Genomic DNA, 27697 nt, shown 5'->3' on the forward strand with positions numbered 1-27697 from the left:
TCAAATAAACGAAGTTTAATGAAAACTAACAGAGTTTAACAGATAATTACAGGAGAACATCGAATATAGGTCTAGTCAGTTCGGAGGCTCCACGAGGACTGACTGGGAGGTCCCCGGGTCGACGTCATGATGTCATCACGTTTTTCCCGCCGCTGGAGGATCACGTGATCAACGTGATGATGTCATCGCGTTTGGCCGCGCTCTTAAAGGGACCGCGCTCTGTACATGTAAACAGTGAAAACAAAGATACAGACTCAGGCTGTAGCTAACATATTATTAAAGGGAATTATATACAATTGATCGGAGTCCCTTAGTGGCTCTGCCACAGTAATTTGATTTGCCCAGTCAATATATAAAGTCCCCCGTGATTACCGTATTGCCCTTGTTACATGCACTTCGAATCTCTTGATTGATACTGTGCCCTACATTACCATTACTGTTTGGTGGCCTATACACAACTCGAACCAATGTTTTCCACCCTTTGCTGTTTCTTAGCTCCACCCAAACGGATTCCAGTTCTACATCACGATCTGCCAAGCCAAGATCTTTTATCTCTACCGTACCGATCTCATCCCTTAACAGTGCTACGCCACCTCCTTTTCCTTTTTATCTGTCCTTCCTAAATGTTGAGTACCCTGGGACATTCAGTTCCCAGCTTTGGTTACCCTGCAAACATGTCTCTGTAATGGCAATTACATCATACACATTTACTTCTATTAGTGCCATTAATTCATCCACCTTTTTGCAAATGCTACATGCATTTAGATAAAGTGCCTTCAACTTTGCCTGTTTAATATTTTTCTGCACTTTGGCCCTCTTTGCTGTTGGTCTTTGTTTCTGCTCCCGACTAGTTTTGCTGACTACTTTTCTAACTTTCACTTCCAGCTTTGTTTCTTTCTGTTCTGGGCCCACACTCAGGTTCCCAGCCCCTTGACAAACTAGTTTAAATCCTCCCCAACAGCACTAGCAAAACCCCTGCAAGGATATTGGTCCTGGTTCTGCCGAGATGTAACCCGTCCAGCTTGTACAGGTCCCACCCTCCCCAGAATCGGTCCCAATGCCTCAGGAATTTAAATCCCTCCCTCCTACACCATCTCTCCAGCCACGCATTCATCTGGTCTATTCTCCTATTTCTGCTCTCGCTAGCACGTGGCACTGGGAGTAATCCTGAGATTACTACATTTGAGGTCCTGCTTTTTAATTTATTTCCTAGCTCCCTATATTCTGCTTGCAGGATCTCGTCCCTCTTTCTATCTATGTCATTGGTACCGATATGGACCACGACCTCTGGCTGTTCACCAGAATGTCCTGCAGCCGAGAAAAGGCCCAAAAATGGAGCAGTTGGTAACAGGACATCAATTAGTCTCCTCTTATCTCAGAGACATCAAATACCGACACACCGTGTTATTTGAAATATGAAAATATTAAACTCCAGCCCGGTTACAGGAGTTATTAACATTAGCAGAAACAAACTCCAACTATCAGAATGAACATGATGTGATTAACAGTAGCAATAACAGCAGAATCAAACCCCTGCAGTTACTTGTGAACTCGCTGGTGTGTCAGCAGGTGGAATTAGAGTGAATCCCTTCCCACGCACGGAGCAGGTAAACGGCCTCTCCCTGGTGTGAACTCGCTGGTGTTTCTGCAGGTTTGAGGACTGAGTGAATCCCTTCCCACATTCAGAGCAGGTGAATGGCCTCTCCCCTGTGTGAACTCGCTGGTGTATCAGCAGGTCGGATAACCGAGCGAATCCCTTCCCACACACGGAGCAGGTGAACGGTCTCTCCCCAGTGTGAACTCGCTGGTGTGTCAGCAGGTGGGACGACCGAGTGAATCCCTTCCCACACACGGAGCAGGTGAACAGCCTCTCCCCAGTGTGAATTCGCTGGTGTGTCAGCAGGTCGGATGACCGAGTGAATCCCTTCCCACACACGGAGCAGGTGAACGGTCTCTCCCCAGTGTGAACTCGCTGGTGTGTCAGCAGGCGGATTGACTGATTGAATCCCTTCCCACACTCAGAGCAGTTGAACGGTTTCTCCACAGTGTGAACTCCCTGGTGCGTCAGCAGGTTGGATGACTGAGCGAATCCCTTCCCACACACGGAGCAGGTGAATGGGCTCTCCCCAGTGTGAACTCGCTGGTGTGCCAGCAGTTGGAATTTCTGATTGAATCCCTTCCCACACTCAGAGCAGGTGAACGGCCTTTCCGCAGCGTGAACTCGCTGGTGTATCAGCAGGTAGGATGACCGAGCGAATCCCTTCCCACACTCAGAGCAGGAGAACGGCCTCTCCCCAGTGTGAACCGGCTGGTGTGTCAGCAGGTCGGATGACCGAGTGAATCCCTTCCCACACTCAGAGCAGGTGAACGGTCTCTCCCCAGTGTGAACTCGCTGGTGTGTCAGCAGGGTGGATGACTGAGTGAATCCCTTCCCACACTCAGAGCAGGTGAACGGTCTCTCCCCGGTGTGAGTGCGATTATGAATTTCCAGCTTAGACGGGGAACTGAATCCCTTCCCACAGCTTCCACATTTCCACGGTTTCTCCGTGGTGCAGGTGTCCTTGTGTCTTTCCAGGTTGGATGAGCAGTTGAAGCCTCGTCCACACACAGAACACGTGTACAGTTTCTCCCCGCTCTGAACGGTGCGATGTTTTTCAGGCTGTGTAACTGGTTAAAGCTCTTTCCACAGGCAGTGCACTGGAACACTCTCACTCGGGTGTGAGTGTCTCGGTGCTTTTCCAGTCACACTGATATATGAAATCTTTTCCCACAGACAGAACAGACAAACATTTCTCCTTCCACATTCAAAGCCTGATGATATTCAGATCCTGATGAATCGAGTGACGCGGTCAGATCTTGACGTGATGTTTGGTTTGAGTTTCCCAAATCCTCCCCTTCTAATACCCTGTAAAAGGAGTTTACAAAATTCATCACTGTAAACACAGGACAGAAATTCAGAACAGACAATTCTAGTTTCTAAAGAACATTCTTTCCTCTCTTGTTCCTCCAAAGCTGAAAATCCCAGTCCCACACATTGTCCCTCCTCCCTGTGTTAAAATCCAAACAAATCGCACTTCTCAAGATAGTTTTTCCTCCTCTCCCTGTTTTCACCACCAACTCTGGCTGGGTTCAGTTCAACACTCACTGGTTCCCCTCCCTCTCCTCCCCTGAAGGTGCTAACTCTAGCTGGGTTCAGCTCAACACTCACTGGTTCCCCTCCCTCTCCTCCCCTGAAGATGCTGACTCTGGCTGGGTTAAGTTCAACACTCACTGGTTCCCCTCCCTCTCCTCCCCTGAAGGTGCTGACTCTGGCTGGGTTCAGTTCACTCACTGGTTCCCCTCTCTCTCTTTCCCAGAAGGCCGCTAACCTGTACAAGCCGGACGGGTTACACCTCAACAGAGCCGGGACCAATATTCTCGCGGGGAGGTTTGCTAGTGCTGTTGGGGAGGGTTTAAAGTAGCTTGGCAGGGGGATGGGCACCAGCATATAGAGTAGAAAAGAGGAATAAGGTGCATAAAAGAGCGAGTGTGTTGGATAGTACTCGAGAAGAAAGTAGTACTAGAGGCGGAAGTAGTACCATATTAGATAGGAGCAGACTAGGAAAGACCATGAAAAATTCAAAAATGGGTTTAGAATGCATGTACGTAAACACACAAAGTGTGGTGAATAAGGTTGGTGATCTACAAGCACAATTAGCCGTGCGGCAATATGATGTTGTGGCAATAACGGAAACATGGCTTAAAAACAGTGAGGACTGGGCACTTAATATTCAAGGGTACAAGGTGTTCAGAAAGGATAGGGGAGTAAAAAAGGGAGGTGGGGTGGCAGTGCTGATTAAGGAAGACATTGTAGTGTTGGAAAGGGAGGATGTTCTTGAGGGGACAAGGGCAGAATCCATTTGGTTAGAGTTCAGGAGCAAAAAGAGTAAGATCACGCTATTGGGGGTATTCTACAGGCCTCCAAATAGTGAGAGGGAGGTAGAGGAGCAAATCTGCAGGGAAATCGCAGAGATATGCCAGAGCTAAAGAGTGGTGATATTGGGGGACTTTAATTACCCAAATATCGATTGGGATAATGCTAGGGTAAAGGGAAAGAAGGGGGAGGAATTTCTGAAATGTATTCAGGAGAATTTCCTTGACCAATATGTTGTTGGCCCAACTAGGAAGGAGGCATTGCTGGATCTGGTGCTGGGGAATGAGGTGGGCCAGGTCGACCAAGTGTCTGTGGGAGAACACTTGGGTACGAGTGATCATCGTATCCTAAGATTTAGATTAGCAATGGAGAGGAGCAAGGAACAACCTAGAGTGGAACTTCTAAACTGGAATAGGGCTAACTTCAATGGGATGTGAAAGGATCTAGCCAGGGTAAAATGGAACCAAAGACTGACAGGAAAAACTGTAACAGAACAATGGTGATCTTTAAGGAGGAGATGTTCCAAGTACAGGCTAGGTACATTCCAGCAAGAGGGAAGGGTAAGGGAACCAAAGCAAGGGCTCCTTGGATGATGAGGGAGATAGAGAAGATGATGAAACAAAAAAAGAGGGTGTATGATGAATGTCAGGTGAATTCTTCAAGGGAGTACCAGACCAAATACAATAAGTTGAGAGGGGAAGTGAAGCTGAAAATAAGATTGGCAAAGACAGAATATGAGTGCAGAATGGCGGTTAACATAAAAGGGAACCCCAAAATCTTCTACCGGCATGTAAACAGTAAGCGGGCAGTAAGAGGTGGGGTGGGGCCTATTAGGGACAAAGAAGGTGATATATACTGAGAGGGGCAGGGCAAGGCTAGAATACTCAATGAGTACTTTGTATCGGTGTTTACTAAGGAGGTGGATGCTGACAAAATATCGGTAGAAGTGGAAAAGATAGAAGCAATGGAAGGGGTGAAAATTAATAGACAGGATGTACTAGAAAGGCTGGGTATGCTTAAAGTGGACAAGTCACCTGGTTCAGATGGGTTGCATCCCAGGTTGCTAAGGGAATTGGGGGAGGAGATAGTGGAAGGGGAAGCCATAATTTTCCAACATTCCTAGATGCGGTGGGAGGTGCCTGAGGATTGGAAAGTGGCAAATGTGACACCATTGTTCAAGAAAGGGTGTAAGGACAATCCTAGTAACTATAGGCTGGCCAGTTTAACATCAGTGGTGGGTAAAGTTTTAGAAACAATAACCAAGGAAAAAATTAGTGGGCACTTGGAGAGGTTTAAGCTAATTAAGGAGAGCTAACACGGATTTGTAAAAGGCAGATCGTGTTTGACTAATCTAATTCAATTTTTTGATGCAGTAACAGGGAGGATTGATGAAGGGAATGCAATGGATGTTGTCTGCATGGATTTTAGGAAGGAGTCTGACAAAGTACCACATAGAAGGCTGGTTAACAAAATGGAGGCTCATGGAATAGGTGGGTCAGTGGCAGCTTGGATAAAGAATTGGTTAAAGGACAGAAAACAGCGAATTGTGATAAATGGCTGTTTTTCAGACTGGAGGATGGTAGACAGTGGTGTTCCCCAAGGGTCAGTGCTGGGGCTTTTTTGATATATATAAATGACCTGGATATTGGAATACAAAGTAGAATTTCTAAATTTGCAGATGACACCAAACTTTGATTTGATAGAGGTGTACAAGATTATGATGTGTTTGGATAGGCTAGACAGGGAAAGGCTGTTCCCACTAGTTGATGATACAAGGACTAGGGGACACAAATTTAAGGTTTTGGGCAAGAGCTACAGGGGGGGATGTGAGCAAAAACTTTTTTATGCAGCATGTGGTGAGGACCTGGAACTCGCTGCCGATGGAAGTGGTGGAAGCGAAGACACTCAATGTTTTCAAGGGGAGATTGGATAGGCACTTGAGGGAAATAAACCTGCAGGGCTATGGGGATAGAGCGGGGGAATGGGACTCGATGGATTGCTCTACAGAGAGCTGGCACAGACTCGTTGGGCCGAATAGCCTCCTCTGTGCTGTCATGTCTCTGTAAAGGTGCTGACTCTGGCTGGGTTCAGTTCTACACTCACTGATTCCCCTCCCTCTCCTCCTCTGAAGGTGCTGACTCTGGCTGGGTTCAGTTCTACACTCACTGGTTCCCCTCCCTCTCTTTCCCAGAAGGCCGCTAACCTGTACAAGCCAGACGGGTTACACCTCAACAGAGCCGGGACCAATATTCTCGCGGGGAGGTTTCCTCGTGCTGTTGGGGAGGGTTTAAAGTAGCATGGCAGGGGGATGGGCACCAGCCTATAGAGTAGAAAAGAGGAATAAGGTGCATAAAGGAGTGAGTGTGTTGGATAGTACTCGAGAAGAAAGTAGTACTGGAGGCGGAAGTAGAACCATATTAGATAGGAGCAGACTAGGAAAGACCATGAAAAATTCAGAAATGGGTTTAGAATGCATGTACGTAAACGCACAAAGAGTGGTGAATAAGGTTGGTGAGCTACAAGCACAATTAGCCGTGCGGCAATATGATGTTGTGGCAATAACGGAAACGTGGCTTAAAAACAGTGAGGACTGGGCACTTAATATTCAAGGGTACAAGGTGTTCAGAAAGGATAGGGAAGTAAAAAAGGGAGGTGGGGTGGCAGTGCTGATTAAGGAAGACATTGTAGTTTTGGAAAGGGAGGATGTTCTTGAGGGGACAAGGACAGAATCCATTTGGTTAGAGTTCAGGAGCAAAAAGGGTATGATCACACAATTGGGGTATTCAACAGGCCTCCAAATAGGGAGAGGGAGGTAGAGGAGCAAATCTGCAGGGAAATCGCAGAGGTATGCCAGAGCTATAGAGTGGTGATATTGGGGAACTTTAATTACCCAAATATCGATTGGGATAATGTCAGGGTAAAGGGAAAGGAGGGGGTGGAATTTCTGAAATATGTTCAGGAGAATTTCCTTGACCAATATGTTCTTGGCCCAACTAGGAAGGAGGCATTGCTGGATCTGGTGCTGGGGAATGAGGTGGGCCAGGTCGACCAAGTGTCTGTGGGAGAACACTTGGGTACGAGTGATCATCGTATCATAAGATTTAGATTAGCAATGGAGAGGAGCAAGGAACCTAGAGTGGAACTTCTAAACTGGAATAGGGCTAACTTCAATGGGATGCGAAAGGATCTAGCCAGGGTAAAATGGAACCAAAGACTGACAGGAAAAACTGTAATGAAACATTGGGTGATCTTTAAGAAGGAGATGTTCCAAATGCAGGCTAGGTACATTCCAACAAGAGGGAAGGGTAAGGGAACCAAAGCAAGGGCTCCTTGGATGACGAGGGAGATAGAGAAGATGATGAAACAAAAAAAGAGGTTGTATGATGAATGTCAGGTGAATTCTTCAAGGGAGAACCAGACCAAATACATATAAGTTGAGTGGGGAAGTGAAGCTGAAAATAAGATTGGCAAAGAGAGAATATGAGTGCAGAATGGCGGTTAACATAAAAGGGAACCCCAAAATCATCTACCGGCATGTAAACAGTAAGCGGGCAGTAAGAACATAAGAAATAGGAGCAGGAGTAGGCCAATCGGCCCCTCGAGCCTGCTCCGCCATTCAATAAGATCATAGCTGATCTGATCCTAACCGCCAATCCACTATCACAGAACCATCTCCTGAATCTAACAGAATTAGACACACGAAATAGGAGAAGGATCAGGCTACACGGCCCCTGGGCCTGCTCCGTTACCCACAGGGCCATGACCGATCCGAACCTAGACTCATGTCCAAATTCCTGACCGCTCCCCGTAACCCTTAATTCCCTTTACTTCTAGGAAACTGTCTATTCTGTTTTAAATTTATGTAATGATGTAGCTTCTACAGCTTTTTGGGGCAGCATATTCCATGGACCTACCACCCTCTGAGTGAAGTAGTTCCTCCTCATCTCAGTTTTGAAAGAGCAGCCCCTTATTCTAAGACTATGCCCCCTAGTTCTAGTTTCACCCATCATCGGGAACATCTTCCCCGCATCCACCCGATCCAACCCCTTCACAATCTTATATGTTTCAATAAGATCGCCTCTCATTCTTCTGAACTCCAATGAGTAGAGTCCCAATCTACACAACCTCTCCTCATATGTCCATCCCCTCATCCCCGGGATTAACCGAGTGAACCTTCTTTGTACTGACTCGAGAGCAAGTATGTCCTTTCTTAAGTATGGACACCAAAACTGTACGCAGTATTCCAGGTGCGGTCTCACCAATACCTTGTACAACTGAAGCAATACCTCCCTATTTTTATATTCCATCCCCCTAGCAATGAAAGCCAACATTCCATTGGCCTTCTTAATTACTTGCTGCACCTGCATACTAACCTTTTGAGTTTCGTGCACCAGGACCCCCAGATCCCTTTGTACTTCAGTACTTTCCAGTTTCTTGCCATTAAGATAATAACTTGCTCTACGATTTTTCCTGCCAAAGTGCATAACCTCACACTTTCCAGTATTGTATTCCATCTGCCAAATCTCTGCCCACTTACTTAGCCTGTCTATGTCCCCTTGCAGGTTTTTTATGTCCTCCTCACTCACTACTTTCCCTCCCATCTTAGTATCTGCTGCAAACTTTGATATGTTACACTCGGTCCCCTCCTCCAAATCGTTAATATAGATTGTGAAGAGTTGGGGACCCAGCACTGACCCCTGCGGAACACCACTAGTTACTGATTGCCAGTCTGAGAATGAACCATTTATCCCAACTCTCTGCCTTCTGTTAGATAGCCAATCCTCTATCCATGCCAGAATATTACCCCCAATCCCGTGATTTTTTATCTTAAGCAATAATCTTTTGTGTGGCACCTTGTCAAATGCCTTTTGGAAGTCTAAATACACTACGTCCACTGGTTCCCCTTTATCCACCCTATATGTTACTTCCTCAAAGAACTCCAGCAAATTTGTCAAACATGACTTCCCCTTCTTAAAACCATGCTGACTTTGTCCTATTAAATTATGATTATCCAAATGTCCTGTTACTGTCTCCTTAATAATGGACTCCAAAATTTTACCTACCACAGATGTTAGGCTAACCGGTCTATAGTTTCCAGCCTTCTGTCTACTGCCCTTTTTAAATAAGGCTGTTACATTAGCAGTTTTCCAGTCTGCCGGGACCTTTGTCGAGTCCAGGGAGTTTTGGAAAATTATTACCAATGCATCCACAATCCCTACCGCCACTTCCCTCAAGACCCTAGGATGTAAGCCATCAGGTCCAGGTGATTTATCCGCCTTGAGTCCCATTGTTTTACCGAGTACCACTTCCTTCGTGATTTTGATCGTGTTTAGCTCCTCCCCCCCTTTAGCCCCCTGTTTGTCCAGTGTTGGGATATTCTTAGTGTCTTCTACTGTAAAGACTGATATAAAATATTCATTCAGTGTTTTTGCCATCTCCATATTTCCCACCATTAATTTCCCGGTCTCATCCTCTAAGGGACCAACATTTACTTTAGCCACCCTTTTTATTTTTATATAACTATAAAAACTCTTACTATCTGTTTTTATATTTTTTGCTAATTTACTTTCATAATCTATCTTCCCTTTCTTAATCGATCTTTTTGTTACTTTTTGCTGTCTTTTAAAGTTGGAGAGCCTTACCTGGTCTCTGGAGCATTTACACAGCCGCTCAGCCCGCCGATTCTCGCACTGAGGCAGGGTGGGGCCTATTAGGGACAAAGAAGGTGATATATACTTAGAGGGGCAGGGCAAGGCTAGAATACTCAATGAGTACTTTGTATCGGTGTTTACTAAGGAGGTGTATGCTGACAAAATATCAGTAGAAGTGGAAAAGATAGAAGCAATGGAAGGGGTGAAAATTGATAGACAGGATGTACTAGAAAGGCTGGGTATGCTTAGAGTGGACAAGTCACCTGGTTCAGATGGGTTGCATCCCAGGTTGCTAAGGGAATTGGGGGAGGAGATAGCAGAATGGCAAGCCATAATTTTCCAACCTTCCCTAGATGCGGGGGAAGGTGCCTGAGGATTGGTAAGTGGCAAATGTGACACCATTGTTCAAGAAAGGGTGTAAGGACAATCTTAGTAACTATAGGCCGGCCAGTTTAACACCAGTGGTGGGTAAAGTTTTAGAAACAATAATCAAAGAAAAAATTAACGGGCACTTGGAGAGGTTTAAGCTAATTAAGGAGAGCTAAGACGGATTTGTAAAAGGCAGATCGTGTTTGACTAATCTAATTCAAATTTTTGATGAAGTAACAGGGGGGATTGATGAAGGGAATGCAATGGATGTTGTCTACATGGATTTTAGGAAAGCGTTTGACAAAGTACCACATAGAAGGCTGGTTAACAAAATTTGAGGCTCATGGAATAGGTGGGTCAGTGGCAGCTTGGATAAGGAATGGGCTTAAGGATAGAAAACAGTGAGTTGTGATAAATGGCTGTTTTTCAGACTGGAGGATGGTAGACAGTGGTGTTCCCCACGGGTCAGTGCTGGGGCCACTGCTTTTTTGATATATATAAATGACCTAGATATTGAATACAAAGTAGAATTTCTAAATTTGCATATGACACCAAACCTTGATTTGATAGAGGTGTACAAGATTATGACGGGTTAGGATAAGCTAGACAGGGAAAGGCTGTTCCGACTAGTTGATGATACAAGGGCTAGGGGACATAAATTTAAGGTTTTGGGCAAGAGATACAGGGGGAACGTGAGCAAAAAACTTTTTTACGCAGCATGTGGTGAGGACCTGGAAATCGCTGCCGATGGAAGTGGTGGAAGCGAAGACACTCAATGTTTTCAAGGGGAGATTGGATAGGCACTTGAGGGAAATAAACTTGCAGGGCTATGGGGATAGAGCGGGGGAATGGGACTCAATGGATTGCTCTACGGTGAGCTGGCACAGACTCGTTGGGCCGAATGGCCTCCTCTGTGCTGAGTGACTCTATAAATGTGCTGACACTGGCTGGGTCCAGTTCTACACTCACTGGTTCCTCTCTCTCTCCTCCCCTGAAAGTGCTGACTCTGGCTGGGTTCATTTCTGCACTCGCTGGTTCCCCTCCCTCTCCTCCCCTGAAAGTGCTGACTCTGGCTGGGTTCATTTCTGCACTCGCTGGTTCCCCTCCCTCTCCTCCCCTGAAGGTGCTGACTCTGGCTGGGTTCAGTTCTACACTCGCTGGTTCCCCTCCCTCTCCTCCCCTGAAGGTGCTGACTCTGGCTGGGTTCATTTCTGCACTCGCTGGTTCCCCTCCCTCTCCTCCCCTGAAGGTGCTGACTCTGGCTGGGTTCAGTTCTACACTCACTGGTTCCCCTCCCTCTCCTCTCCTCTCCTCTCCTTCCCTGAAGGTGCTGACTCTGGCCGGGTTCAGTTCCACACTCACTGGTTCTCCTCCCCTGAAGGTGCTGACTCTGGCTGGGTTCAGTTTACTTACGGAGACAGGAAGTCTCGCCTTCTCGTGGTTCTTTTACAAAGCTTGCTGCGCATGCGCTCTACCGCTCGAAGACGCAAGATGGCGGCGGAAAAACCCACAGCTTTTCTTTTACAAAGATGGCCGCCGTTCGCCTGGGCCTGTTCCCGGGGAAAAGCCTCCGAGCTGCAAAAGCAGAACCTGTAGGTTCTCATTCGCGGCTTGCGACCTACAGCATGTGTTTATGAAGCCCACTCGTCGAGTGCGTTACCTTCCTGCGCCCCACTGATTCGTAATCGGCCTAAAATCACTTCAACGACCTTTCTGCGCTTATCACACTCGCCCGGCTCTGATCACAGTGACACTGCGCATGCTCCAAATACAGGCGGGCACTGCGCCTGCGCATTGGGCTCCTCCAGTGAGAATAGGCACATTCTCCCCGCGGGGCATGCTGGGGAACATTGAAATCCCCAATTAATGAATGGAGAATGAGTTACTGTGATCCCATTGAGAGATAATTCATCAATAATTCACACAGAAACCCAAGTGCACGGTCACTCTGCCATGGTCCTGTCCTGGATGTGATTAATAACAGAATCCAAACCCCTGCAGTCACATGTGAACTCACTGGAGTCTCAGCAGGTGGGGTGAATTTCTTCCCACACACAGGATATTGAAACAGCCTCTCTCCAGCATCAATGCGCTGATTGTGCATCAGCTGCTTTGAACTTTGAAAGCTTTTCTCACTATCAGAGTATTTAAAGCAACTGTTCTCAATGTGGACACTCTGGAGTGTCAACAGTTGGTACAATGGAGTCAACCCCTTCCCACACGTGACGTATCTTAAACGGTCTCTCCTGTTGTTGTGTCAGTAAATGGGACGATCAATTGAATCACTTTCCACATACAGAGCAGTGAATGGATTCTCCCCCTTACGAACATGTTAGGGTGGGAATGCCTATATTATCTGACTGTATCCATGAGTTTGCACCTCAGACGGGCAACTGAATCCGTTCCCACATTTACACTGTTGATTCAGGTGGGCGCACAAGTCTCACAGGCGAGACGATTTGTTTAAAAGTGGATCCAGGCACAGAACACTTGTCCTGTTTCTCCCCGCTGTGATTGGTGTTTTTCCTTCTATATCCAAAGTCCGATGATATTCAGGTCCTGATAAATCCATTGAATCCGTCAGATCTTGACGCAATGTTTGGATTCAGTTTCTATCTGCAGATCCTCCCCTTCTAATACCCTCAAATGGTGTTTACAACAGGATAAACCTTCAGAACAGACATATGTAGTTTCTATACAACATCCTTTCCTCTCCTGTCCCTCCTAAGCTGTAAATTCCCCATTATACTCACTCTCCCTTCATCATTACTGTCTAAAAACAACATTCATTACATCATCTGGGATTTTGTGTCTCCCCTTCTCTCCAGAAGGAACTGAATCTGGCTGGGTGCAATTAGTTACCCTCTACATTTTGGTAGGAAGAACGAGGAGAGGCAATATAAACTAAAGGGTACAATTCTATAGGGGGTGCCTGCACCAATCGTTGAAGGTGGTAGGGCAGGTTGGAAAAACAGTTAAAAAGCTTATGGGATCCTGAGCTTCATAAATAGAGGCATAAAGTACAAAAGCAAGGAAGTTATGTTGAACTTTTATAAAACACTGGTCTCTCTGGAGTTTAGAAGAATTAGAGGTGATCTCATTGAAACATACAAGATTCTGAGGGAGATTGACAGGGTAGATGCTGAGAAGTTGTTTCCCCTGGCTGGAGTGTCTAGAACTAGGGGGCATAGTCACAGGATAAGGGGTCGGCCATTTAAGACCGAGATGAGGAGGAATTTCTTCACTCAGAGGGTTGTGAACCTTTGGAATTCTCTGCCCCAGAGGGCTGTGAATGCTGAGTCTTTGAGTATATTCAAGGCTGAGATAGATAGATTTTTGGACTCTAGGGGAATCAAGGGATACGGAGACCGGGCGGGAAAGTGGAGTTGAGGAGGATGATCAGCCATGATCTTATTGAATGGCGGAGCAGGCTCGAGGGGCCGTGTGACCTACCCCTGCTCCTAATTCTTACAATCTTTTCTTATGTTCTTAATCTGCCCGGCAACTTTCCTGTCAGTGAAGAGAGACGAGAAAGACCAAAGTGCCATTTGCCCCTCTCAGTGTGGCCCTGAAGGACTGTGTCCAGGCTGTAGTTCTGTTCCTGCCGTACGATCATCCCCCCAGATTGTCCTGAGCTCCAGCCAGGTGATGCTAAACACTCAGGTGGGAATGTCAAAAATCCACAACAATGTGTTTAAAGCAAACCTGATTTATTTGACATGTATCCAGAAATTTAAACTCCAGCCCAGTTACAGGGGTTATTAACATCAGCAGAAACAAACTCCAGCTGTCAGTGTGAACATGATTCAGTCCGGGATGTGATCAACAGCAGAAATAACAGCAGAATCCAACCCCTGCAGTCACTTGTGAACTCGCTGGTGTCTCAGCAGGGTGGATGACTGAGTGAATCCCTTCCCATACATGGAGCAGGTGAATGGCCTCTCCCCGGTGTGAACTCGCTGGTGTGTCAGCAGGTGGGATAGCTGAGTGAATCCCTTCCCACACTCAGAGCACGTGAACTGCCTCTCCCCAGTGTGAACTCGCTGGTGTGTCAGTAGGTTGAATGACCGAGAGAATCCCTTCCCACACTAGGAGCAGGTGAGCAGTCTCTCCCCAGTGTGAATTCACTGGTGTGTCAGCAGGTCGGATGACTGAGTGAATCCCTTCCCAGTCAGAGCAGGTGAACGTTCTCTCCCAGTGTGAACTCGCTGGTGTATCAGCAGGTTGAATGACCGAGTGAATCCCTTCCCACACTCAGAGCAGGTGAACGGTCTCTCCCCAGTGCGAATTGCTGGTGTGGCAGCAGGTCGGATGACTGAGTGAATCCCTTCCCACACTCAGAGCAGGTGAACGGCCTCTCCCTGGTGTGAATGCGCTGGTGTATAGTGTGGTGAGATGATTGCCTGAGCCCAGTCCCACAGTGAGAGCACCTGAACGGTCTCTCGTCAGTGTGAAAATGATGATGACACATCAGTTCCCCGGAACTTTTATAACACTTTCCACAGACCGGGCATTTAAAAGGTCACTCCCCGGTGTGAACTCGCTGGTGCTGCAGCAGGTCGGATGACCGAGTGAATCCCTTCCCACACACGGAGCAGGTGAACGATCTCTCCCCGGTGTGAACTCACTGGTGTGTCAGCAGGCTGGATGACTGAGTGAACCCCTTACCACACTCGGAGCAGGTGAATGGCCTCTCCCCAGGGTGAACTCGCTGGTGTGTCAGCAAGTTGGATGAATTAGTGAATCCCTTCCCACACTGAGAGCAGGTGAACGGCCTCTCCCCGGTGTGACTGCACTGGTGTCTCAACAGGCCAGAGGATCTGATGAAGCCTCATCCACACACAGAACACGTGTATAGTTTCTCCCCGCTCTGAACGGTGCTTTCTGCTTCCATGTTCAAAGGTCCTGATGAATCGAGTGACTCTGTGAGATCTTGAAGTGATGTTTGGTTTGAGTTTTCCGTCTGCAAATCCTCCCCTTCGAACACCCTGTAAAATGAATTTAAAACAGGAAAAAGGGAGGGTGAGAGAGAACCCACAAAAACACAAAGGCAGGTTGTGAAATTGAGCTGAATGAATCTGGGAATTTGTGGGGCCGGCACTAGAAAAAAGTGACCATGAAAGCTGCCGGATTGTCGTAAAAACCCAACTGGTTCACTAATGTTCTTCAGGGAAGGGAACCCACCACCCGGTCTGGGCCTACACAAGACTCTGGTCTCTATGGGAGGAGAGAGAGCGAGGTGGGAGGGAGAGGGGTGAAGGAGAGCGACTTTATACATCTGTAACTCAACTAGAACTTTGACAGCACCTCCCAAACACGTGATCTCCACCACCTAGAAGGACATGGGCAGCAGGTGCGGGGGAACACCATCACCTCCCAGGTCCCCTCCAATTCACACACTATCCTGACTTGGGCATATATCGCTGTTTCTACATCGTCGCTGGGTGAAAATCCTGAAACTCCTCACCCAACAGCATTCTGAGAGTACCTTCACCACACGGACTGCAGAGGTTCAAGAAGAAGGCCCAGCAGCAACTTCTCAACGGGCAACTATGGACTGGCAATATCTGCTGGCCTTGCGACCCACAATGAATGAATTTCCAAAATCTGTATATATAAAATGGATTGAAAGCCTCTGCAGAAAGACTTGTTCCTAAAACAATAATCTTTTACACTGTACGGACAGTGTCTATTTAGCAACATATTCTCCCCTAGAATCCACCTCCCTTCACAGTCCCACATTGGAAATTGTTGTGTCCGACTGGGCTCAGAAGTACTGGGGGTTAAACCCAGCAACTTCTCCCCCCTCTCCACTCCAGCTCAAACTGATGCAACAAGAAAGCCCTACACAGGAGGCCAGGGACCGAGTTCCACATCCACCACCCACCCTGATGCTAACCGGCTCTGAAATGCTCCCTCTGCTGTATAAATGCAAGTTGCTGTGTTTCTTGTCTGGGGGAGGGGCTGCACCCTGGGGTTAATGGTGCCGGGGTCCTGGCCGCACGTCCGCCGGCTCTGACTCGGGGCCTGAGACCCACACTCGGTGTTGCTGAGGGATTCCAACCCTGGGACTGTACATGGGGATTCCAACCCTGGGACTGTACATGGGGATTCCAACCCTGGGACTGTACATGGGGATTCCAACCCTGGGACTGTACATGGGGATTCTAACCCTGGGACTGTACATGGGGATTCCAACCCTGGGACTGTACATGGGGATTCCAACCCTGGGACTGTACATGGGGATTCCAACCCTGGGACTGTACATGGGGATTCCAACCCTGGGATTGTACATGGGGATTCTGATGAGGGGTGGCGTTAGTGGCAGTGCAGAGCAGTGACCGAATAGAGTGGAGCGCATCGGGGAGCACATCCTGCCAGCGGGAGGTTGGAAGGCCCCTCGACTTTAAGGCTAGCAGGACGGCCTTCCAAACTGTCGCATTTTCTCTTTCCACCTGTCCGTTCCCCCGGGGGTTGTAACTGGTGGTCCTGCTTGTGGCAATACCCCTAGTTAGCAGGTACTGACGGAGTTCGTCGCTCATAAACGATGAGCCCCGGTCGCTATGGATATAGCTGGGGAAGCCAAACAGGGTGAAGAGGTTGTTCAGACATTTAATGACCGTGGCACTGGTCATGTCCGGGCAGGGGAAGGCGAACGGGAAACGGGAGTACTCATCAATAATATTGAGGAAGTACACATTGCGGTCGGAGGAGGGGAGAGGCCCTTTAAAATCAACGCTCAGGCGCTCGAAGGGGCGAGTGGCTTTTATCAGGTGGGCCCTGTCTGGTCTATAAAAGTGTGGTTTGCACTCAGCGCAGACTTGGCAGTTCCTGGTCATGGTCCTGACCTCCTCAATAGAGTAAGGCAGGTTGCGGGCCTTGATGAGGTGGAAGAACCTGGTGACCCCCGGGTGGCAGAGGTCATTGTGGAGGACCCGTAGTCTATCGATCTGCGCGCTGGCGCAGGTGCCACGCGATAGCGCATCCGGGGGTTCATTTAGCTTCCCGGGCCGGTACAAGATCTCGTAGTTGTAGGTGGAAAGTTCGATTCTCCACCTCAAGATCTTGTCATTTTTGATTTTGCCCCTCTGCTTGTTGTTAAACATAAAAGCAACTGAACGCTGGTCAGTGAGCAGGGTAAATCGTTTTCCGGCCAGGTAGTGCCTCCAATGACGCACAGCCTCCACAATCGCCTGGGCCTCCTTCTCAACAGCGGAGTGTCTGGTCTCCGGGCCTTGGAGGGTTCGTGAAAAGAAGGCCACGGGTCTCCCCGCCTGATTGAGGGTAGCGGCCAGGGCAAAGTCGGACGCGTCGCTTTCCACCTGGAAGGGGATGGATTCGTCCACTGCGTGCATGGTGGCTTTGGCAATGTCCTCCTTGATACGGTGGAAGGCTAAGCGGGCCTCTGCCGTCAAGGGAAAAGAGGTGGACTTGATCAGCGGACGGGCCTTGTCCGCATAGTAGGGGACCCACTGGGCGTAATAGGAGAAAAACCCTAGGCACCTCTTCAGGGCCTTGAGGCAGTGGGGCAGTGGAAGTTCCATAAGGGGACGCATCCGGTCGGGGTCGGGGCCGATGACTCCGTGTTCCACAACACAGCCAAGGATGGTGAGGCGGTTTGTGCGGAATATGCACTTCTCCTTGTTATATGTCAGGTTTAGGAGTTGGGCGGTGTGGAGGAATTTTTCGAGGTTTGCGTCATGGTCCTGCAAGTCACGGCCGCAGATGGTCACATTGTCCAGATATGGGAAAGTGGCCTGCAATGCATTTTGATCTACCATCCGGTCCATCTCCCTTTGGAAGATGGAGACCCCGTTGGTGACGCCAAAGGGAACCCTAAGGAAGTGATAGAGGCGGCCGTTTGCCTCAAAGGCAGTGTACTGGCGGTCCTCAGGGCGGATGGGGAGCTGGTGGTACGCTGATTTCAGGTCAATGGTCGAGAAGACGCGGTACTGCGCGATCTGGTTGACCATATCAGCTATACGGGGGAGTGGGTAGGCGTCCAGCAGGGTGTAGCGATTTATTGTCTGGCTGTAGTCGATGACCAGGCGCTGCTTCTCGCTGGTCTTAACGACCACAACCTGGGCTTGCCAGGGGCTGGTGCTGCCCTCAATAATCCCTTCTTTCAGGAGCCGCTCCACTTCGGTTTTAATGAAAACCCTGTCCCCGGCACTGTATCGCCTGCTCTTTGTGGCGATGGGCTTACAGTCGGGGGTGAGGTTAGCAAACAGTGGTGGGGGGGTGACTCTGAGTGTGGAGAGGTTGCACCTGGTGCGCGGCGGGCAATTTGGAAGCTGCTGGCTGTGGACTGTGAGTGGGGGTAGGGGTCCACCGTACGCCATCGTAACACTTTTAAGGTGGCACTGAAAATCTAACCCCAGCAGGACGGCAGCGCAGAGGTCAGGCAGGACCAGAAGTTTAAAATGATCGTACACGGTCCCGTCTACTACGAGTGTCACCACGCAGTAGCCGCCGATGTCCGCCGACTGGGACTCGGAGGCCATAGAAATCCGCTGTTGCGCAGGCAGGACTGGGAGAGAGCAACGCCGCACCGTGTCGGGGTGGATGAAGCTCTCCGTGCTCCCAGAGTCAAAAAGGCAGATTGTATCGTGACCATTTACCTTAATGTCCATTGTGGAACTGGCCAGTTGGTGCGGTCTCGCTTGGTCCAGTGTAACGGATGCCAGCGTAGGGGTCGGTGTGTCGCTGCGGGTATCAGATGAGGCGGTGTCGGGGGCCTGCTGCGTCCCGGCTGTCGTCCAAGATGGCGGCGTCCATGATCCCCATGTGGCTGGAGGCGTCCAAAATGGCTGCTGTACCGGTGATTCGCACACGGCCGGGGAGGTCCAAAATGGCGGCCCGCATGGCCCACACGTGGCGCTGCTGGGGTTCGGGGTGGCTTTGGCCCTGCAGATGCTAGCGTAGTGTCCCTTCTTCCCGCAGCCTGAGCAGATCGCGTTTTTCGCCGGGCAGCGCGCTCTGGGGTGTTTTGCCTGGCCACAGAAGTAGCATTTCTGGCCTTGGGGCACTGCTGTCTGGCCTTGGGACACTGCTGCGGTAGTTGGGCCGTTGTTGGGGTGTGGCTGGGGTGGCACGGCGCTATGAGGCGGTCCTACCGTGTCCCAGGCTGTCATTCCCCGCGGCGTCCACGGTGCAGAGGAGTAGGCATCCATGCCCTGGTAGGCTGCATCCAATGATAGTGCGAGTTCAGAGGCCTTGTTGAGGTCGAGGTTACTCTGCTCCAACAGTCGCTGTCGTGTGTAATTGGATCTGTGGCCCGCTACAAAAGCGTCCCGGATAAGTTCCTCTGTGTACACGGCGGCCTTTACATCCTTACAACCACAGGCCCAGCCAAGCACAGACAGTGCCTGAAGGTATTCCACGGTCGATTCCCCAGGTTGTTGTTTACGACTCCCCAGGAGGTGCCTGGCGTACACTTCGTTCACTGGGCGCGTGTACTGGTCCTTGAGGAGCTTGATAGCATCCGCGTACGAGGTCGCGTCTTGGATGACCGAGTACACTCGGTGGTTCACTTTGGAGGTCAGGACATGCAGTTTGTCCTCCTCCGATTTGATTGCTTCGGAGGCGGTCAGGAATTTTTCGAAACACTTAAGCCAGTGAGTAAACTTGGTGGATGAGTCCGCCTCCCGATGATCTAAGTCCAGGCATGCTGGTGTGAGGATCTTCTCCATTATAAAAATGTTGTTAATAAAATTGATGCGCTATCAATTACTCATAAAAGACTGAGAGTTAGAAGAGTAACCAAAGGCTTTTATTAACAACAGAATGGAGGTCTGCCTCGAGTGGTCGACCGGTCCAGGATACCAAGGGCTGGGGAGCAGTCACCTTTATATTAGGACCTGTGGGAGGAGTCAGCCGAGGCATGTCCAGGCATGTACACAGTGGAATACAAACAGGACAAACAGGAATACAAACAATGGTTTACCACAGATTCCAACCCTGGGACTGTACATGGGGATTCCAACCCTGGGACTGTACATGGGGATTCTAACCCTGGGACTGTACATGGGGATTCTAACCCTGGGACTGTACATGGGGATTCTAACCCTGGGACTGTACAAGGAGATTCTAACCCTGGGACTGTACATGGGGATTCAAACCCTGGGACTGTACATGGAGATTCCAGCCTTGGGACTGTACATGGGGATTCTAACCCTGGGACTGTCCATGGGGATTCAAACCCTGGGACTGCACATGGTGCTTCCAGCCCTGGGACTGTACATGGTGATTCCAAACCTGGGACTGTACATGGTGATTCTAACCCTGGGACAGTAAAAGGGGATTCCAACCCTGGCACTGCACAAGGGGATTCCAACCCTGGGACTGTACATGGGGATTCCAACCCTGGGACTGTACAAGGGGATTCCAACCCTGGGACTGTACATGGGGATTCAAACCCTGGGACTGTACATGGGGATTCTAACACTGCGACTGTACATGGGGATTCCAACCCTGGGACTGTACATGGGGATTCTAACCCTGGGACTGTACATGGGGATTCTAACCCTGGGACTGTACATGGGAATTCTAACCCTGGGACTGTACATGGCGATTGCAACCCTGGGACTGTACATGGTGATTCCAACCCTGGGACTTTACATGGGGATTCCAAACCTGGGACTGTACATGGATTTCTAGCCGTGAGACTGTACATGGGGATTCCAAACCTGGGACTGTAAGTGGGGATTCCAACCCTGGGACTTTACACGGGGATTCTAACCCTGGGACTGTATATGGGGATACTAACCCTGGGACTGTGCACGGGAATTCTAACCCTGGGACTGTACATGGGGATTCCAACCCTGGGACTGTTCATGGGGATTCGAATCCTGTGACTGTACAGGGGGATTCCAGCCGTGCGACTGCACATGGGGATTCCAAACCCTGGGACTGTAGATGGGGATTCTAACCCTGGGACTGTACATGGGGACTCTATCCCTAGGAATGTACATGGGGATTCCAACCCTGGGACTGTACATGGGAATTCTAATGCTGGGACTGTACATGGCGATTCCAACCCTGGGACTGTACATGGGGATTCCAACATGGGGAATGTACATGTGGATTCCAAGCCTGGGACTGTACATGGGGATTCCAACCCTGGGACTGTACATGGGGATTCTAACCCTGGGACTGTACATTGGAATTCCAAACCTGTGACTGTACATGGGGATTTCAACCCTGGGACTGTACATGGTGATACAAACCCTAGGACTGTACATGGGGATTCCAACCTTGGGGCCGTACTTGGGGATTCCAACCCTGGGACTGTAAATGGCGATTCTAACCCTGGGACTGCACATTGGGATTCTAACACTGGGAATGTACTTGGGGATTCTAGCCGTGAGACTGTACATGAGGATTCTTGCCCTGGGGCTGTACATGGGGATTCTAACCCTGGCACTATACATGGGTATTCCAACTGTGCATGGGGATTCTAACCCTGGGTCTGTACATGGGAATTCCAACCCTGGGACTGTACATGGGGATTCCAAAACTGGGACTATACATGGGGATTCTAACCCTGGAACTGCACATGTGGATTCTAACCCTGGGGCTGCACATGGGATTTCCTAGCCTGGGACTGTGCATGGGGATTCTAACCCTGGGACTGCACATGGGGATTCCAACCCTGGGACTGTACATGGGGATTTGAGCCCTGGGACTGTACATGGGGATTTCAATCCTGTCACTGTATATGGGGATTCGAGCGCTAAGACTGTACATGGGGGTTCCAGTCCTTGGACTGTACATGCGGATTCCAGTCCTGGGACTGTACATGGGGATTCTAACCCTGGGACTGTACATGGCGATTCCAACCCTGGGACTGTACATGGATATTCCAACACTAGGACTGTGCATGGGGATTCTAACCCTGGGACTGTACATGGGTATTCCAACCCTGGGACTGTACCTGGGTTTTCCAGCCCCAGGACTGTACATGGGGCTTCCAACCATGACACTTTACATGGGGATACTTACCCTAGGAATGTATATGGTTATTCCAACCCTGTGACTGTACATGGGGATTCTAAACCTGGGAGAGTGCTCGGGATTCCAACCCTGGGACGGTACATGGGGATTCCAACCCTGGGATTGTACATGGGGATTCCAACCCTGTGACTGCACATGGGGATTCCAACCCTGGGACTGTACATTGGGATTCTAACCCTTGGACTGTACATGGGGATTCCAACCCTGGGACTCTACACGGGGAGTCTAACCCTGGGACTGTATATGGGGATTCTAATCCTGGGACTGTACACGGGGATTCTAACCCTGGGACTGTACATGGGGATTCGAATCCTGTGACTATACAGGGGGATTCCAGCCATGAGACTGCACATGGAGATTCCAAACCCTGCGACTGTACATAGCATTTCCAACCCTGGGACAGTAGATGGGGATTCTAACCCTGGGACTGTACATGGGGATTCTAACCCTGGGACTGTATATGGGGATTCTAACCCTAGGAATGTACATGGGGATTCCAACCCTGGGACTGTACATGGGAATTCTAACGCTGGGATTGTACATGGCGATTCCAACCCTGGGACTGTTCATAGGGATTCCAACATGGGGAATGTACATGTGGATTCCATGCCTGGGACTGCATATGGGGATTCTAACCTTGGGACTGTACATGGGGATTCCAACCCTGGGACTGTACATGCGGATTCTAATCCAGGTACTGTACATGGCGATTCCCACCCTGGGACTGTACATGGTGATTGCAACATTGGGAATTTACATGGGGATTCTAACCCTGGGACTGTGCATGGGGATTCCAACCCTGGGATTATATATGGGGATTCTAACCCTGGGACTGTACATGGGAATTCTAACCCTGGTACTGTACATGGCGATTTCAACCCTGGGACTGTACATGGTGATTCCAACCCTGGGACTGTACATGGGGATTCTAACCCTAGGAATGTACATGGGGATTCCAACCCTGGGACTGTACATGGGAATTCTAAAGCTGGGACTGTACATGGCGATTCCAACCCTGGGACTGTACACGGTGATTCAAACATGGGGAATGTACATCTGGATTCCAAGCCTGGGACTGCATATGGGGATTCTAACCCTGGGACTGTGCATGGGGATTCCAACCCTTGGATTATATATGGGGATTCTAACCCTGGGACTGTACATGGGAATTCTAACCCTGGGACTGACATGGCGATTTCAACCCTGGGACTGTACATGGTGATTCCAACCCTGGGACTTTAAATGGGGATTCCAAACCTGGGACTGTACATGGGGATTCTAACCCTGGGACTGTACATGGGGATTCTAACCCTGGGACTGTACATGGCGATTGCAACCCTGGGACTGTACATGGTGATTCCAACCCTGGGACATTACATGGGGATTCCAAACCTGGGACTGTACATGGATTTCTAGCCATGAGACTGCACATGGGGATTCCAAACCTTGGGACTGTACATAGCATTTCCAACCCTGGGACAATAGATGGGGATTCTAACCCTAGGAATGTACATGGGGATTCCAACACTGGGACCTGTACATGGGAATTCTAACGCTGGGTCTGTACATGGCGATTCCAACCCTGGGACTGTACACGGTGATTCCAACATGGGGAATGTACATCTGGATTCCAAACCTGGGACTGTATATGGGGATTCTAACCCTGGGACTGTACATGGGGATTCCAGCTGTGAGACTGTACATGGCGATTCCAACCTTGGGACTGTACATGGTGATTGCAATATTGGTAATTTACATCTGGATTTCCAACCCTGGGACTGTACATGTCATTTCCAACCCTGGGATTGTAAATGGGGATTCTAAACCTGGAACTGTATATGGGGATCCTAGCCCTGGGACTGCACATGGAGATTCTAACCCTGGGACTGTATATGGGGATTCTAACCCTAGGAATGTACATGGGGATTCCAACCCTGGGACTGTACATGGGAATTCTAAAGCTGGGACTGTACATGGCGATTCCAACCCTGGGAGTGTACACGGTGATTCCAACATGGGGAATGTACATCTGGATTCCAAGCCTGGGACTGTATATGGGGATTCCAACCCTGGGACTGTACATGGGGATTCCAAACCTGGGACTGTACATGGGGATTCTAGCCCTGGGACTGTATATGGGAATTCTTACCCTGGGACTGTCCATGGCGATTGCAACCCTGGGATTGTACCTGGTGATTCCAACCATGCGACTTTACATGGGGATACCAAACCTGGGACTGTACATGGATTTCTAGCCGTGAGACTGTACATGGGGATTCCAAACCTGGGACTGTACGTGGGGATTCCAACCCTGGGACTTTACACGGGGAATCTAACCCTGGGACTGTATATGGGGATTCTAACCCTGGGACTGTGCACGGGAATTCTAACCCTGGGACTGTACATGGGGATTCCAACCCTGGGACTGTTCATGGGGATTCGAATCCTGTGACTATACAGGGGGATTCCAGCCATGAGGCTGCACTTGGGGATTCCAGCCATGAGGCTGCACTTGGGGATTCCAAACCCTGGGACTGTACATGGGGATTCTAACCCTGGAACTGCACGTGGGGTTTCTAAACCTGGGACTGCACATGGGATTTCCTAACCTGGGACTGTGCATGGGGATTCAAACCCTGGGACTGCACATGGGGATTCCAACCCTGGGACTGTATATGGGGATTTGAACCCTGGGACTGTGCATGGGGATTTCAATCCTGGCACTGTATATGGGGATTCCAGCGCTCAGACTGTACATGGGGATTCTAACCCTGGGACTGTACATGGGAATTGCAACCCTGGGACTGTACATTGGGATTGCAGCTTTTAGACTGTGCATGGGGATTCCAGTCCTGGGACTGTACATGGGGATTCCAGTCCTGGGACGGTACATGGGGATTCCAACCCTGGGTCTGTACATGGGGATTGTAACCCTGGGACTGTACATGGGGATTCCAACCCTGTGACTGTACATGGGCATTCCAAACCTGGGACTGTACATGGGGATTCTAACCCTGGGACTGTACATGTGTATTCCAATCCTGGGACTGTACGTGGGTTTTCCAGCCCCAGGACTGTACATCGGGCTTCCAACCATGAGACTTTACATGGCGATGCCAACCCTGATGCTGTGCATGGCGATTCCAACCCTGGTACTGTACATGGGTCTACTAATCCACGGACTGTACATGGGGATTCTAACCCTGGGACTGTACATGGGGATTCCAACCCTGGGACTGTACATGGGAATTCTAACCCTGGGACTCTATATGGGGATTCTAAACCTGGGACTGTGCACGGGGATTCTAACCCTGGGACTGTACATGGGGATTCCAACCCTGGGACTGTTCATGGGGATTCGAATCCTGTGACTATACATGGGGATTCCAGCCGTGAGACTGCACATAGGGATTCCAAACCCTGGGACAGTAGATGGGGATTCTAACCATGGGACTGTACATGGGTATTCTAACCATGGGACTGTACATGTGAATTCTAACCCTGGGACTGTACATGGCGATTCCAACCCTGGGACTGTACATTGTGATTCCAACATGGGGATTGTACATGTGGTTTCCAAGCCTGGGACTGTGTATGGGGATTCAAACCCTGGGACTGTACATGGGGATTCCAACCCTGGGACTGTACATGGGGATTCTAGCCGTGAGACTGTACATGGGGATTCCAGCCCTGGGACTGTACCTGGGGATTCTAACCCTGTGACTATACATGGTGATTTCAACCCTGGGATGGTACATGGGGATTCTAACGCTGGGACTGTTCATGGCGATTCCAACCCTGGGACTGTACATGGGGATTCTAACCCTGGGACTGTACATGGGAATTGGAACCCTGGGACTGTATATGGCGATTCCAATCTTGGGACTGGACATTGCGATTCCAACCCTGGGACTGAACATGGTCATTCCAACATTGGGAATGTACATGGGGATTTCAACCCTGGGACTGTACATGGGGATTCTAACCCTGGGACTGTACATGGGGATTCCAACCCTGTGACTGTACATGGGAATCTAACCTGGAACTATTCATGGCGATTCCAACCCTGGGACTGTACATGGTGATTCCAACATTGGGAATGTACATGGGGATTCTATCCCTGGCACTGTAAATGGCGATTCCAACACTGGGACTGTACATGGGGATTCCAGCTTTGGGACTGTACATGGGGATTCCAACCCTGGGACTGTACATGGAGAGGTTTAGGCAGGGAATTCCCGAGATTAGGGATGAGGCAACAGAAGGCAATGCCACCAAAGGTTGAGTGATTATAATCAGTGATGCTCAAAAGGGCAGAATTAGAGGAGCGCAGATATCTCAGTGGGTTGTGGGGCTGGAGGAGATTACCGAGAGAGGGAGGGGAGATGCCCTGGAGGGATTTGAAAACAAGAATAAGAATTTTGAAATCGAGGTGCTGCTTAACCAGGTGCTAATTTAGGTCAGCGAGCACAGTGGTGATGGGTGAACAGGAATTGGTGCAAGTTAGGACACGGTCCGAGTCAGGACATGGGCAGCCGATTTTTGGATCACCTCCAGTTTATGTAGGGTAGAATGTGGGAGGCCAGCCAGGAGTGCATTGGAATAGTTAAGTCTAGAGGTAACAAAGGCATGGATGAGGGTTTCAGCAGCAGATGAGCTGAGGCAAGGGCGGAGACGGGCAATGTTATGGAGGTGGAAGTAGGCGGTCTTTGTTATGCTGTGGATATGTGGTCGGAAGCTCATTTCAGGGTCAAATATGACACCAAGGTTACAAACATTGTGGTTCAGCCTCAGACAGATGTCAGGGAGATAGTTGGAGTCAGTGGCAAGGGACCAAAAACAATGGCTTCAGTCTTCCCAATATTTAATTGGAGAAAATTTCTGCTCATCCAGAACTGTATGTTGGACAAGCAGTCTGACAGTTTAGACACCGTGAAGGTGTCGAGAGAAGAGGTAGTGAGGTAGAGCTGGGTGTCATCAGCTTACGTGTGGAAACTGACGCTGTGTTTTCGGATGATGTCACCAATGGGCAAAATGTAGATGCAAAATAGGAGGGGCCAATGCTAGATCCTTGGGGGACACCGGAGGTAATGATGCGCGAGTGGGAAGAGAAGCCATTGCAGGTGATTCTCTGGCTACGATTTGATAGATAAGAATGGAACCAGGTGAGTGCAGTCCCACCCAGCTGGACGACGATGCAATTAGCGCACCTCGACATTTTGGTAGAAGAACGAGGGGAGGCATTGGCCCAGAAATTCAGGTCAGAGGCATCCCGCACATGCAAGCCCCCGACCTGCACTTACCTAGTGCACTGCCATTCTGCAGTGGGCTTGCGTGGGATTCCAATTCTGGCCCTCCTCCAACTGCCGGCATGCAGTGCTTGCGTATCCCAGGGGCGCAGTTAGTTTGAAGCATCCCCTGGGATCACGTGGGCCATGGGGAGCCAATGGTAGCAGAGCGGACCTGTGTGTGGAACAGTGAGCGTGGCGGTGTTTAAAACTGGCGGCATCAGCGAACGAGGCCCGACCAGAGCGGACCTGTGTGTGGAACAGCGAGCGCAGCGGTGTTTAAAACCGGCAGCATCAGCAAACGAGGCCCGACCAGAGCGGACCTGTGTGTGGAACAATGAGGGCGGCAGAGTTTAAAACTGGTGGCATCAGCGAACGAGGCATACCAATTCAACAGCGGGGGAGAGAGGAAAAAGTAATCAAAGTGTGACATCACCAGGAAGCAGGTAAGTGATTGGTTG

At 49.6% G+C, this 27697-nt stretch overlaps 1 protein-coding gene across 1 annotated transcript; it reads right to left on the minus strand.

Moving 5' to 3' along the window:
- On the minus strand, window positions 1–27321 carry LOC147119743 (uncharacterized). The gene is made up of 2 exons (XM_085984141.1): window positions 27252–27321; window positions 1–2667 (listed from the first exon to the last, which is right to left on the minus strand). The coding sequence occupies exons 1-2, from the start codon at window positions 27319–27321 to the stop codon at window positions 1526–1528; spliced, it is 1212 nt and encodes a 403-aa protein (XP_085840267.1). The 3' UTR covers window positions 1–1525.
- Between the last annotated feature and the right edge of the window lie 376 nt (window positions 27322–27697).

Source organism: Somniosus microcephalus, chromosome 4, assembly GCF_052327205.1.
Source record: "Somniosus microcephalus isolate GS21.2 chromosome 4, FLI_Smic_1.0, whole genome shotgun sequence".
Taxonomy (NCBI): Eukaryota; Metazoa; Chordata; class Chondrichthyes; order Squaliformes; family Somniosidae; genus Somniosus; species Somniosus microcephalus.